This window comes from Puma concolor, chromosome A1 (genome assembly GCF_028749965.1).
Source record: "Puma concolor isolate L17-30 chromosome A1, mPumCon1.1.hap2, whole genome shotgun sequence".
NCBI lineage: Eukaryota > Metazoa > Chordata > Mammalia > Carnivora > Felidae > Puma > Puma concolor.
Genome location: NC_141667.1, coordinates 82936152 through 82948672, shown reverse-complemented (window position 1 = coordinate 82948672; position 12521 = coordinate 82936152). Strand labels below are relative to the sequence as shown.

The 12521-nt window shown below is 37.5% G+C and overlaps 1 protein-coding gene across 2 annotated transcripts; it reads left to right on the top strand.

The window, feature by feature from the left end:
* Window positions 1-11: 11 nt before the first annotated feature.
* RFESD (Rieske Fe-S domain containing) lies at window positions 12-11022 on the top strand. 2 transcript variants are annotated; one of them, XM_025924510.2, is made up of 4 exons: window positions 12-125; window positions 8759-8934; window positions 9075-9109; window positions 10733-11022. In XM_025924510.2, the coding sequence occupies exons 2-4, from the start codon at window positions 8760-8762 to the stop codon at window positions 10994-10996; spliced, it is 474 nt and encodes a 157-aa protein (XP_025780295.1). In that variant the 5' UTR covers window positions 12-125; window position 8759; the 3' UTR covers window positions 10997-11022. The 2 variants fall into 2 exon arrangements, with proteins under 2 accessions (XP_025780295.1, XP_025780297.1); XM_025924512.2 differs by lacking the exon at window positions 12-125 and having other exon boundaries at window positions 8745-8934.
* The last annotated feature ends 1499 nt before the right edge of the window (window positions 11023-12521 follow it).

Here is a 12521-nt window from a genome sequence, read left to right as displayed (position 1 = left end):
TCACGTGGGCGGCTTGCCCCGCCCCGCGGAAGCTCCGAGCCTCGGTCGGAGGCCTGGCTCCCGCGGGAGAGTCACACGGCCTCCGCTGCTGGCAGGACTTGCGGAGGCGGAGCAAGGGACTAAAGGTAAATTCAGCTCTCGCGGCGGGGTTGGGCGGGGCTCGCGAGCGCCGCTATTTCCGGCCGGGCTGCGGGCGTCAGGTCGGGCTTCCGCCGGCGGCGCCGGCGGTGGCCTGGAGCTGGTGGGGCGGGCTGTCGTCTGGCCTATGCTCCCGGCCCTTCTGAGCGCTGTGGCTCTGCCAGGAGTCGGCTCGCGTTCGTTAACCGTTAATCTCCGGACTGGCTTCCGCCCAGTCACAGCGAGGCCCTTCGGGCTTGTTCACCTTACAGTTCGGGCCCACCCGGGACCTGCCGCCTGTGTGGGGCAGGCGGGGCGTTTTTAACTAGCTTTCCTGGCTTCTATGCGTACTAAATCTGCTCCGCGGTTTCTGCAGCCCAGGCAGTGGTAGATACTCGTCTCCTGAAGTCTGTAGGCGCAACAGTCCAGAACCTCTGGACAGCCACGTGTAGCCTGTGCCCGGGGTTCCTGAGCGCCTCTCCGTATAACTACTGTAGAAGGTCTTTACTGAGGTGTTAAATACACTTTCAAGTCGTGCGTTAATTTGTCAGAACTGGAAGGGCCTTAGAGATGACAGCTAACATGGTTAGAGCGTTTCCCATGGTCCGGTCCTGCTATAAAACACTTGATTTGTAGTGAGCGTTCATTTCTCGCCACATCCCTATGTGGCAGATCATTCTTACAGACGTGCAAACTGCAGCACAGGGAAATTAAGCAACTTGCCCCAAATCACGCAGAGCCAGGATTCAAACCGAGATGAACTCACCAGTGATTACAGATTTCTAATAGCAGGGATGATGGTAGTAAATTTGAGCAGCTACATGACTTTATTAAATGATTAGGGAACTATTCCGCTTTAAACATCTGTTGATGCTACTCTTGTGACATTAGCTTTCCTAAAGTAAAAAAAAATTCAGAACCATGTTTGGTGATAAACGTACATCTATGTATATATACGTACACAGATATCTTTATTTTGCTAAAAGGCTTTGTACCTTTAAGACAGTTTACTTGCAGGCCACGTGTTTTTATAAACCCATGGATGCTGCTTAGATGAAATGTTAAGATGTATACACTGTGTTCACTGAATATAGACTCAGAAGATGTAGTTTTGAATCCTGAGTGCTACTTTGTGGGTTTTGAATCCTGACTGCCACTTTTGTTAAAGGGGATCCTTTACCCTTAGTTTCCTAATCTGCAAGATAGGTATACTACTCACCCCTTGGCGATAGTGAACTCCTGTATGCAAACAGTCCAAGTGGGTGGCCACTCACTGAAGGATAACTAGTTTTATCTATAATATTCTGCCATCCAAAGAGATGCAAAACTAATATCTAAGGCTGGTCTCTTCTCTGAACCTAAAAACAAGGGTGTCACCCTGGAGCTATGCATTCTGATAATGTGTAGGTCAAGGCTCCAGACTTAGTAAAAGCACCTTTGTCAGAGATCAAGAGGAATAACAAGTAAGTTCTTTTAATTTCATGTCTCTTTTGTCTCCAGTGTCTTATGGAAACTTATTTATTTATTTTTTTAATTTAACCTGAATGGATTCCCTATGCTGGAAAAGTAATAGAGACTGAGGATCTATCGAACTAATCTGTAATTTTATATGGTGTTAGCACCTTTAGAAACCTATTTTAGGCACGGGCCAAAAAAATACTTCTTAAGGAGGAAAATGGAACAAAATGGCTAAATATTTCAGAAGTGACTTTGCTTGATCTAGTCCCCAAACAGCACAGACCGGTTAATTTTTCACTTTCTTTTTAGTTAAGATTCTGCTATCTTAAAGTAGACTCAAAATGAGGAAATGTATGGGAGCATATGAATAGTGCATCAAAGTAACAGTAACTAAGGTGAATACATTGACTCTTATTATTGTCTGAATGGACCATGATATTCACAATATTTAATTAAGAATAATGTGGATGTTAATTATAAATATTACTAGCTATCATAAATACATATGACCATTATTTGAAGGGTATGATAATACTTTCCTAAGCAAAAAGCAAGACTGTAATCATAGTTCTCTGAAACCTTTTATCATTTAGCCCAGCGTTCTCTGCTCATTTCTTATCAGCTTGTGCAAAGTTCACTGCAGTTTTCCTTGGTTGGGGTGCAAACCCTGCTAAAACTGTATGTTCGAAGAGACTGAAACTTGAGGAAGGATTGTATTGGGTTCTCATTTCTTTGGAAGTCTGGAGAACTTAATTAACTTTTCATGCTGCACATTTCATATATTTTACTTGCTTGATACTAGTATTTCTTTTCTAACTTTTTGCCTGGACAAAGAAAACTATTCATTTATTTCCCCTTTCTAGTGCCAAGTTTTTAAAGAAGCTGAACAAAATTCTCAGTCCATTCATGATCTTTCTGCAGAGGCACGTTTTCTGAGGATAGAAAGTGCCATTTTATCCCATTTCTTGGTTTTTGGATCATCTATTACATAAATGTAAAGTAGGATACAACTTATAAGCTGAAGAGTAATTTTAAATATAAGACTAAATGTTACATTTTTAGGCATTTAAGAAATTCCGTGTTTTCTATCCCCTTGCTTTTCTTTATAAATTTACTCTATCTACATGTATCCATCAATGATATATTGTTTTGTTTTGCCCATTTTTGCACTTGGTAAAAATAGAAGCATACTCCGAATTCTTTAAAAATTGTTTTCCTTTAAAGTTATATTTTTGAAGTTAATCCAACTTGATGCATCCAGACATTTTTTACTGCTACATTGCATTCCATTGAATGAATGTGAAAATTCTCCATTCTACTGTTGATGCATTTTGAGTTTTTTCCCATCGTTTGCTGTTATAACCATTCCTGTGATTATCTCTTAGTGTACCTCTGCATGTTTCTCTGGAGTGTACTTAAAGGGGGATTAATGGATCGTGAATATGTTCGACTTTACTAGGTCATGCCAAATTGTGGTAGCACTAATTAATGTCATCACTATCAATTTCTCCATATCCTCACCAATACTTGCTATAATTTTTGTCACTCAATTGGATAGAAAATAGTATCCCATTTGTGACTTTGCTTTGCATTTCTTTTACTTTTTCCTTCTGATGAGGTTGAGCATCTTTACATGTAATCACTGGCCATTTACACTTCCTCATCTATGCAATATTTGTGTCTTTTGCCCATTTTTCTCTCTGTGTGTGTGTGTTTGCACTTTACTGGTATAGTAAAGTCCTTCATACTTTCTGAGTCGTCATCCTTAGTCGGTTATACGTGTTGCAAACTCCACATTTCTTGTTTTTTTCTTCAGCCTATTTCAGTTCATCTGTTCCCTTTTATCTTATCTTTATTGCCCCTCTGTCTGTTCTGTCACAAAATGTGATAAAGGCTGCACATCCAATGCTGTGGAGTAAATACTACCACCTGAGCAATTTGTATGCTTTGGGTACCTGCCAGTATCAAGCAAAACAAGATAATTGTTTAGGGATGTGGTAATCCAGCCTTCTGTTAGCCACAGCTAATCCAGGAAATTATGGCATGGCCCTCATTGCCTTTTCTTAAAAATACTATATTTTTGGGGTTTTTTTGTTATTGTGAAATGATTTTCAGTTTTTTAATTTGAGTATAGTTGACACACAATGTTACATTAGTTTCAGGTGTACAACATAGTGATTCAGCTTCTCTGTATGTTAGCTGTGCTCACCACAAGTGTAGCTACCATCTGTCACCATACAACACTATTACAATATTATTGACTGTATTCTCCCTGCTGTGCCTTTTATTCTCATGACTTATTCATTCCATAACTGGAGGTCTGTATCTCCCACTCCCCTTACCAATTTTGCCATTCCCTAACCCCCTTCCCTTTGGCAACCATCAGTTCTCTGTGTTTATAGGTCTGATTCTGCTTTTTGTTTCTTTGTTTATTCATTTGAGTGAAATCACATGGTATTTGTCTTTCTCAGTCTGATTTACTTATTGTGAAATAATTTTTTAAAATAGCATATGTTATGTTTTTCCATCATGTAAAAAGCAACTAGGTTAGTTAGAGCAGGAATTAACAGTGCAAACTTCAGAGTACAGACTTGACATTTCTATAATTTCCTAAGATTGATTTGTGTAATGCTTTCCTTTATACCTTGAATTCAAAGTTCCTTCCTGCCTCTCCTCATCAACACACATGCACACACACAAACATCCCTCATCCTACACCTCAGTTTTGGAGCGCAGGCTGATGTAGTATCTAGTATCTATGTTCCTTGTGGCTCAGAATTACCCTTCTCAAAACAGTAGCCTGTGAAGTCCTTCATCTAAGGCTCTCTCCTAACACATTCACATGGAGATTTTTTACTTCTAAATAATAATTTCTGTTTTACAAACTTATCCATGCTCTTTTTCTCCCAACATTTCCAGACTTCCAATCAATCAGTCATACAAGATTAAATAAATATTTAGAAAAGCCATCAGAAAGCCTGGAGCCTCTGCCATAAAACACATATTCCCTCTTGTTGGGAGGAGATTGGGTCTACAGCTTATGACCATTCTAATCTATATTCATCAAGGTCCAAGTGCCCTTTTTAAAGAGGTTCCACATGGGGCACCTGGGGGGGCTCAGTCATTTAAGCGTCCAATTTCGGGTCAGGTCATGATCTCCTGGTTCATGAGTTCGAGCCCCACGTCAGGCTCTGTGCTGACAGCTCAGAGCCTGGAGCCTGCTTCGAATTCTGTGACTCCCTCTCTCTCTGTCCCTCCCCTGCTCGTGTGTGCTCTCTTTCTCTCAAAAATAAATAAACATTTAAAGAAATTTTTTAAAAAGTTCCATATATGCATTTATATGTAAAATGTTAACCTAAGATGAGTGAAATCAAAATGGCAGTTTCCTGTTCTCAAGGAAAGTTACATCATCACTCTGTATAACTTCCTTTGAAATATGACAATATTACTGTATTTGAAGAGGAGGTGGATTAGGAAGGATTGGTCATCTTCCTAAAATTAGAATATTTGAAGTTGACATGTGATTTATAATTTTGTTAAATATCTTAAATTATAGGCAACTGTATTCTGTTTAACACCATGAGCATTCCATGGCAACCTTCCTTTGTTTAACAGCATCTGGGTCTCTACAACTATCATGGGCCATCACTCTGATTCACTTCCTTTCCTTTTCTATATGTAATTCCTTATCTTGTATCAGGCAGAGTTGGATACCTCTCACGTTATCTGCAGCTTTCTCATTTCCTAATCTGATGAAATCCATAAAACAATTAAATTGTTAAAATGGACCTGAAACTGGAAATGTTGAGTAAAACCTAGCCTTGCCACAACCTTTAGAATGGTTGTTACATTTTGTTTTGGAAGGCTTGTGTCAACATAAACATCTATTGAGACATTATGACTGAAGAGTTATTTTGGATTGAAAATGAACATATAAGCCATTTTTAAGGCTGATTGTGTGATTAATTTTGAAATAATAGCTCCTAAATGTCATACAGTGATGTATATAAATCATTATTTTGATTGAAGGGCTAGATCAGACCTATACAGAGAGCCAGTCTCAAAATGAACAATATTGAAAGATTTCTTAGTCTTATTTTTCTCACCTTTCAATTTCTATATTTGGCCGAAAGGGTATTTAAGAATCTAATAGACAAACTTTAAAGATACTAGGAAGAAAAGTAGTAATAATAATTCTGGATGTAAACTCTTACTTGGAATTTAACCACTATTTGATTTCTAGGAGAGTGGAGGTTAAGGAAATAAGGAAAATTACAAGGAGAAAAGTAGTCCAACCCTTCATGAAAGAACCAACCTTTTGGGACAATTTCCTAGGAAGTCCATATTTTCTTCATGTATTGTGTAATACACATAGAGGTGGCATGATATCTCTGTCTACAGTCTTTTAGTTACTCCAAACTCAGTATGTGCAAAATGTAGCTAGTTCTTGATTTTCCATTTCTGGAAATACCATTCCATTTTCAGTCTTTCCTATCATAGTTACAATCTCGCTGGTTGCACAAAACTAAAACCTGGGAGCTACCCTTATTTATTTTCTGTAGCTCCTTTATTCCTGTTCACGAGCCCAACCTCTCTGGTCTTACTCAGTTTCCTCACTATACAATTAAAATAATACCTTTTTATAGTAACATGTTAGGATATTAAATGAGTTAAGTAAATGTAAAGTCTTAAAACAGTACCTGACATTTAATTAGCACAGTGTAATTGTGGCTACTGCTATTGTTGTTGTTGTTGTTGTTACTTTTTCACCCCCACAAAATCAACACCCTGGTCTAAACCACCATATTCTGTCCTGTGGATCAGTACAATAGCTTTCTGATTTCTGTGTTTCCACTCTTGTTTGGCTACAATCTATTGTCCACACAGCCAGGGCATTCTTTTAAAAACAGATCATGCCATCTCTGCCTGCTTTACACCCTTTAACACATTCCCTTTGACCCTACAATAAAATTCACACACAGTACTGCATGACCTGGCTCCTGTTTGTTTCACCAGGCTCTCTTGTTATGGTCCGGTCTCCTATCTGTTCCTCATTAGCCAAGTCTCCTTTCCTCAGGTTTTCATATTTGTTGTTCCTCGGCCTGGAATGCTCTTCCTTCAGCTCTTAGAATGTCTGGTTCATTTGCATTTTTCAGGTTCTAGCTCAACTGTCATTTCAGAATCATCTTCCCAGCCTATTCTTTGCCAAATGGCCTCCCCTTTTCTCTCTCATATTACACAGTTCATTTTATTCATGGTTGTTATGGTAGTGTGTAATTATATCATTTGTGTATTTGTTTACTGGTATTTATTTGTTGGTCTCACCAACTAGAATATAATATCTAGAAGAAAGAGACCTTATCTCTTTTACTTCCTTGAAGTGCTAGTCACATAGTACGTGTTGAGAAAATATTTGTCAAATGAATGATAATCTCTGACAAGAAAAGAGAACTTTGCAAAAGGAGAATCTGAAGATCCATTGTTGAAATTTTCTTTTCATTTTGTAATTCTGTGCTAAAGATTACTGTCATTAGTCCCTTCTTGAGAAATTTTCCCGCTTACTTTTTAGACATATATTCCTCCCTAAATAGATTACAGAGAAATTTGTCCATCAATGATCCAAAGAAAAGGTAGGTTGTAATTAGATGTTACCATGAACTTTTAGTTTCTTTCATATAATAAAGGGGTTGAAGTAGCCCTGCTCCAAGGTAATGGTCTGGGTACATACAAGATCTCATGCCCAAATGCTGTAGGCAGCCTCTTTTCTGTCCACTCACATTGGGGAGTGAGCTTGCCTTATGCCACTTGTGGAGCGGGACATTGTCTGGATAGTGGAAGGTTCCCATTCTCCAGCAGAGGGCAGAAACCATGAAGGAATATCCAAAAATGCATTATTAAGAAATAAAAAGTAAAACTCTTTGAGTGGTCTCAGTTTGCGTTTTGTGATTTTTATTTCATTACATGCAAAGATTCAAAATATGCTCTTGCCTGGGGAAGAAAGCTGTTTGTCAACCCTAAGGTAATATTATATGTGGTTCTTTATACTTTTTGAAAGTTATAGACCACCACAATCTCTATCCTGAGAGGAAAAGCAGGAATGTTTCCAGAAAAATTGGTGATTACAACACTAATGGAAAGAGGGTGGCGAGAAGAAGAAAGATTTCGGGTTAGGAGTGAAGAAAGAAAAATACAGCAATTCTTGGCAAAACAGGATATATAGTTTTTTGTTTTGTTTTTTTTCCAGAAACTGTCATAGAATAAAACTTAAATACTCCCCCTATGGGACGCCCTCAGGATAATCCTCTACAGAGGCTGACACTCCTGACACTGATGTATCTTGATGTTTCCTTCTCACATGGAATTAACAGACTATGACTGTGTTCTTAAAGTATACAAAGGTCTCTTTGAAAAAGCTGCTTTCAAAGAAGTAGCCTAAACATCTATGCTGAGAAAAAATATATTCAGAGTACCTGGAAATTCTCTACTAAAACTTCTTTGTTTAGAAATATATATACATATATTTCTATATATACTTCTATATATTACATACTTCTATAAATTAATTGAAGAGAAAGCCATCTCTTTGAATTCCCAACAAGGCAGAAGAAAGTAATGACAGTTTCTGAGTTAAGAAAATGTAATATGCCCATTCATACCTATCTCCTTATGGCAGAGTAGTTATCTGGTTGATTTCTAAGACTGGCTGTTCACTCCAGGCAAAATCAAATGAATCACCCTACCAAGATCTCAACCAAGAGATCCAAGACTGTTCAGACTATCAAAGAATCCTACCTTCAGAAGAAGGTTGAAAACAACACTGGTAACTGGCTGTTGTTTAGCATTGAATTGATAGGGAATAAAAGGACAATGAAACTTAACTCTTTGGGTCTTGGGACTTTGAAATATACACCTTACCCATTGAAATGAATCTAATATGAGTCCAGCCTCAAAGTGGGGAATCTTCCCTAATTTGGGCAAGCTTTAAGAGTCTCTAACTTGAAATTATGACCATGACCCAGTGTGTATAAATGTTTTATTTTGTATAGCTACCAAAAAAAAAAAAACAAAAACAAAAACAAAAACACCATCCATCAGTCCTAGAGAAATCAAACGTCTATTACAGTATGATTCTCTCCATAGCCAAACTAGTGAAGACTACTTGCTTTTTGTTTTGTTCGACTAGCATGGATCTTGATGGCTCTGAACAAGATCTTGAAGTGAAGGAATATTCTCCTGTCTGTGTTGGCAGAGAAGATGACATTAAAAAATCTAAAAGAATGACAGCTGTTGTCCATGATAGAGAAGTGGTCATTTTCTACCACAAAGGAGAATATCATGCGATGGATATTCGCTGTTACCGTAAGAGTTTATTTTTCATTTGTAAACCTTGTATTTGTTTACTAACCACAAAACTATCAAAATTTCAGGTGTTTTTTGTTTTTTTGTTTTTTTGTTTTTTTTTTTTTAGTGACTAGATGTAATATTCAATTCCTTTTCAGACTCAGGAGGGCCTTTACATTTGGGAGAAATAGAGGTATGTAAAATCTATTCTCTACAAATTCACGTTTTATTTATATTGTCTCATTCTGTATGCAAAAAAATTGTATTTGAGTTTGAACTTTTAATGCTTTGAGTATAATTGCTAATATTCTAGGAATTTACAGTCCTACAATGTAGAGAAAACTATTCCACAGATAAATATGAGAAGTATGCATGTCTTCTGACTTAACAATTATACTCTGATATCTACCCTGCAGATATAATTGCACAAATGTTTAAGAATATATAAAGGAGAGGTTTACTGTGGCATTATTTGTCATAATGAAAAATTGAAGGCAACCTAAATGTTTTAACAATAGGAAACAGTTTCAATAAGCTATGAATAGCCATGCTGTGGAAAACTGTGCAGCCACTAAATTAATGAGGCAGATTTTTGTGTTGGTATGGAGGGATGTCAGCAGTATATCTTTGAGCAGAAAAAAGCAAGCCATAGAATAATAGGTCTAATGAGATCCAATTTTTTAAATAAAAAGTAACATTCACTTTTTACTTTTTACTGCACAGTTTGATTTTTTTCAGTGATTATATATTACCTGTATAATGTAGTAAAAATGTGTGTATTTAAAAAAAAATTTTTTTTTAAAAGGCTTATCTGAGGAGGGAATGGGGGAACTGTCTTACTTCCAAACTAGCTAGCTGCCTAATTTGTTTTCTACTTCATAAAACTGATCTCTCTCCCTCCTTCCCTCCCTCTCCTCCCTGAACAGTACAAAATGAATGCTTAAACTTAGTGTTCCACTCTCTCTACACTTCATATCTACCTATTTCCATACCTGTCCTCATGTTAAAGGACATACATTATGAACATGAATGTATGAATTATGAAAATGTGAATGTTTGTTGACAGTTCTGTGGGGGTACAATATCAGCACTCCTGCACTTCTGGTGTAGAGAAAAAGGTAAGCACGTGGTGATGATAATGTGAAAGAATTTCCCTGAGTTTTGGACCGTAATGAGAGCTGTAAGACTTTGCTCCTCCAAGTGTGATCCATAGACCAGCAACACTGGCGTCACCTGGGAGTTTGTTGGAACCACAGACTCTTGTACCCTACCCTAAGCCTACTGAACTTAAACAAGATCCAGGTGATTCCCATGCTGTTTAAAATTTCAGAACCACTGACTTAAGACAGTTAAAAAGTTGAGAATTGACTACTTTGAGTCACAGATCACTCTTCAGTTAACGTATACACTCATGCCTTCAGTAACCTTCTTAAATTTATATTTGAAGCTTACTGTGCTCCCAGCGGCTAGAGGAAATTCCTTTAGAAGCACTTGATGCCCTTGTCCCATTTCTGTCAAGGAAGTGACGTTCACATCTAATACGTAACAGCATAGCTTCAGTCACATGGTGTAGTTGCCTGAGCTCATTTTCTGATACAGTTCTAACACGCTGGGTTTCTAACCAAATGCAAAAGGGACCTGATGACTGCTAAGATTAGGTTCTGCCTTATGCTGAATAATTTGTAAATGGAAGGAAAAAAGAGGAGCTGGCCTGTTCTTTAACCTGGTTATTCTGCAATAGAATCTGTTCTGAGTCTGAGATTTATTGTGAATGTTGGAAATGTCAGACTATTAAATCATTTATTTCCTCCCCCAGGAGTTTGACGGACGACCATGCATAGTTTGCCCCTGGCATAAATACAAAATTACTTTGGCAACAGGAGAAGGACTATACCAGTCTATAAACCCTAGAGATCCATCAGCAAAACCTGAGTGGTGCTCCAAAGGAGTAAAGCAAAGGATTCATACAGTGACAGTGGACAATGGGAACATTTACGTGACTCTTTCTAAAGAACCTTTTAAGTGTGACTCTGATTTTTATGCCACTGGGGACTTCAAAGTAATTCAGAGTTCTTTCTGATAAAATTATATGGCAATGAAAAATGGTGTGTGTGTTTGGAAAATATTTTTAGAATAACTTTGCTTCAATACCAAAGAGGATTAATTTTCTCAAAACAGGCACATTTATTACTTACTTTAAAAAAAATCACATATATCTGAGTAGTTCAAAGTGATGTAAGGATTATTGTTAAGATCTATAGAATACATTTCACCCAATCCTCTGGACTGATTGGAACCTGAAGGTTATAGGTTTGGAATGTGCATTTTCAGGGTGAAAATAATTTGCAGTAACCACATTGAAAAAGGTAAAAATAAGATCTAATAAGAACCATTGGGGAGGGGGGTAATCCTTATTTTGATGTAGTAGACTTTATCTTGGAAAAGTTTTAATATATACAAACTAAACAAAATAGTGTAACAAATTCTCATCACCTAGCTTCAACAATTACCAGCATTCTTCCATTCTTATTTCCGTTCTTATTTCACTGATACCTCCACACACTCCCCATCTCCCCTATTTATTATTCTTACTTTTTAAAAGTAAAATTTAAATACACTGAAATACTTAAATCTCAACTATTCAATATTTCTAAATACATAGCAGACTTTTTATACTTTAAAAATGTCTCCAAAATGGGGTTGATTTACATGCTTCATTTAAAAATAAGAAACTTATTCAACACTTACATACAACACCTGGTGCTTGTCACAAGTGCACTCCTTAATCCTCATGTACTGCGCATTGAAACCACATAAGTCTTGGCTCATTTTCTCTCTGGTCAAGGCAGACACTCCTAAAGTAAGGAAGATACACACAGCTGCTTCCCAGACATGAAGGACGTGAAGTCTCTTACTCAGTGAGCCAAAGTACTGGGAGTGCCTAGATGAAATTGTCAAATAAAGGTGTTCCTTCTTTTTTCAGAATTTCGTGATGTGTGTAGAACTAAGCATTCCGTGTAAATGTTACAGAGAAGAGATATAGGATGTTCTTCCTCGGAGTCCTTTCTGCTGAGTTCACAGGCAGGGTTGATGTTAAATTGGTCCACCCTGTTTTTAAATTCCAGTTATTTATGGCCAACACTATTCTGGTTGCCTCGTGCCACACTGTACCAGAACACTCTGGGTGCTTATCATCTAAAATGCGGCAGCATATAGTAGAATATAAGAATAAGAAGGACCAGAACCAGGATGAACAGATTATGAATTCAGAGAATTCTGTGAGAAAAGCTGTTTGTCAAAATTGGAACTTTGTCTCAAAAGCACAGTAATCTTCTTAGTGGCACAGGATTGAATTAAGGCTCCAAACATAATACTTAACATTCTAAGGGGGCCACCTGGACTCTTTCCCTTGGTTATTGTAAAAATAATAAGTGACTAAAATACTTATCATTAAGGGTCTGCTTACAGAGCCCTTTGCTACATATTACATTTCCTTTTCTGATGGAATATGGGTAACATGAGGTAATATAACACTTGTTACTCATTTCTCAGACTACTAAAAAGCCAGGGCTGGACTTTTTGTAAATATTGTTCATGGCAGTAGC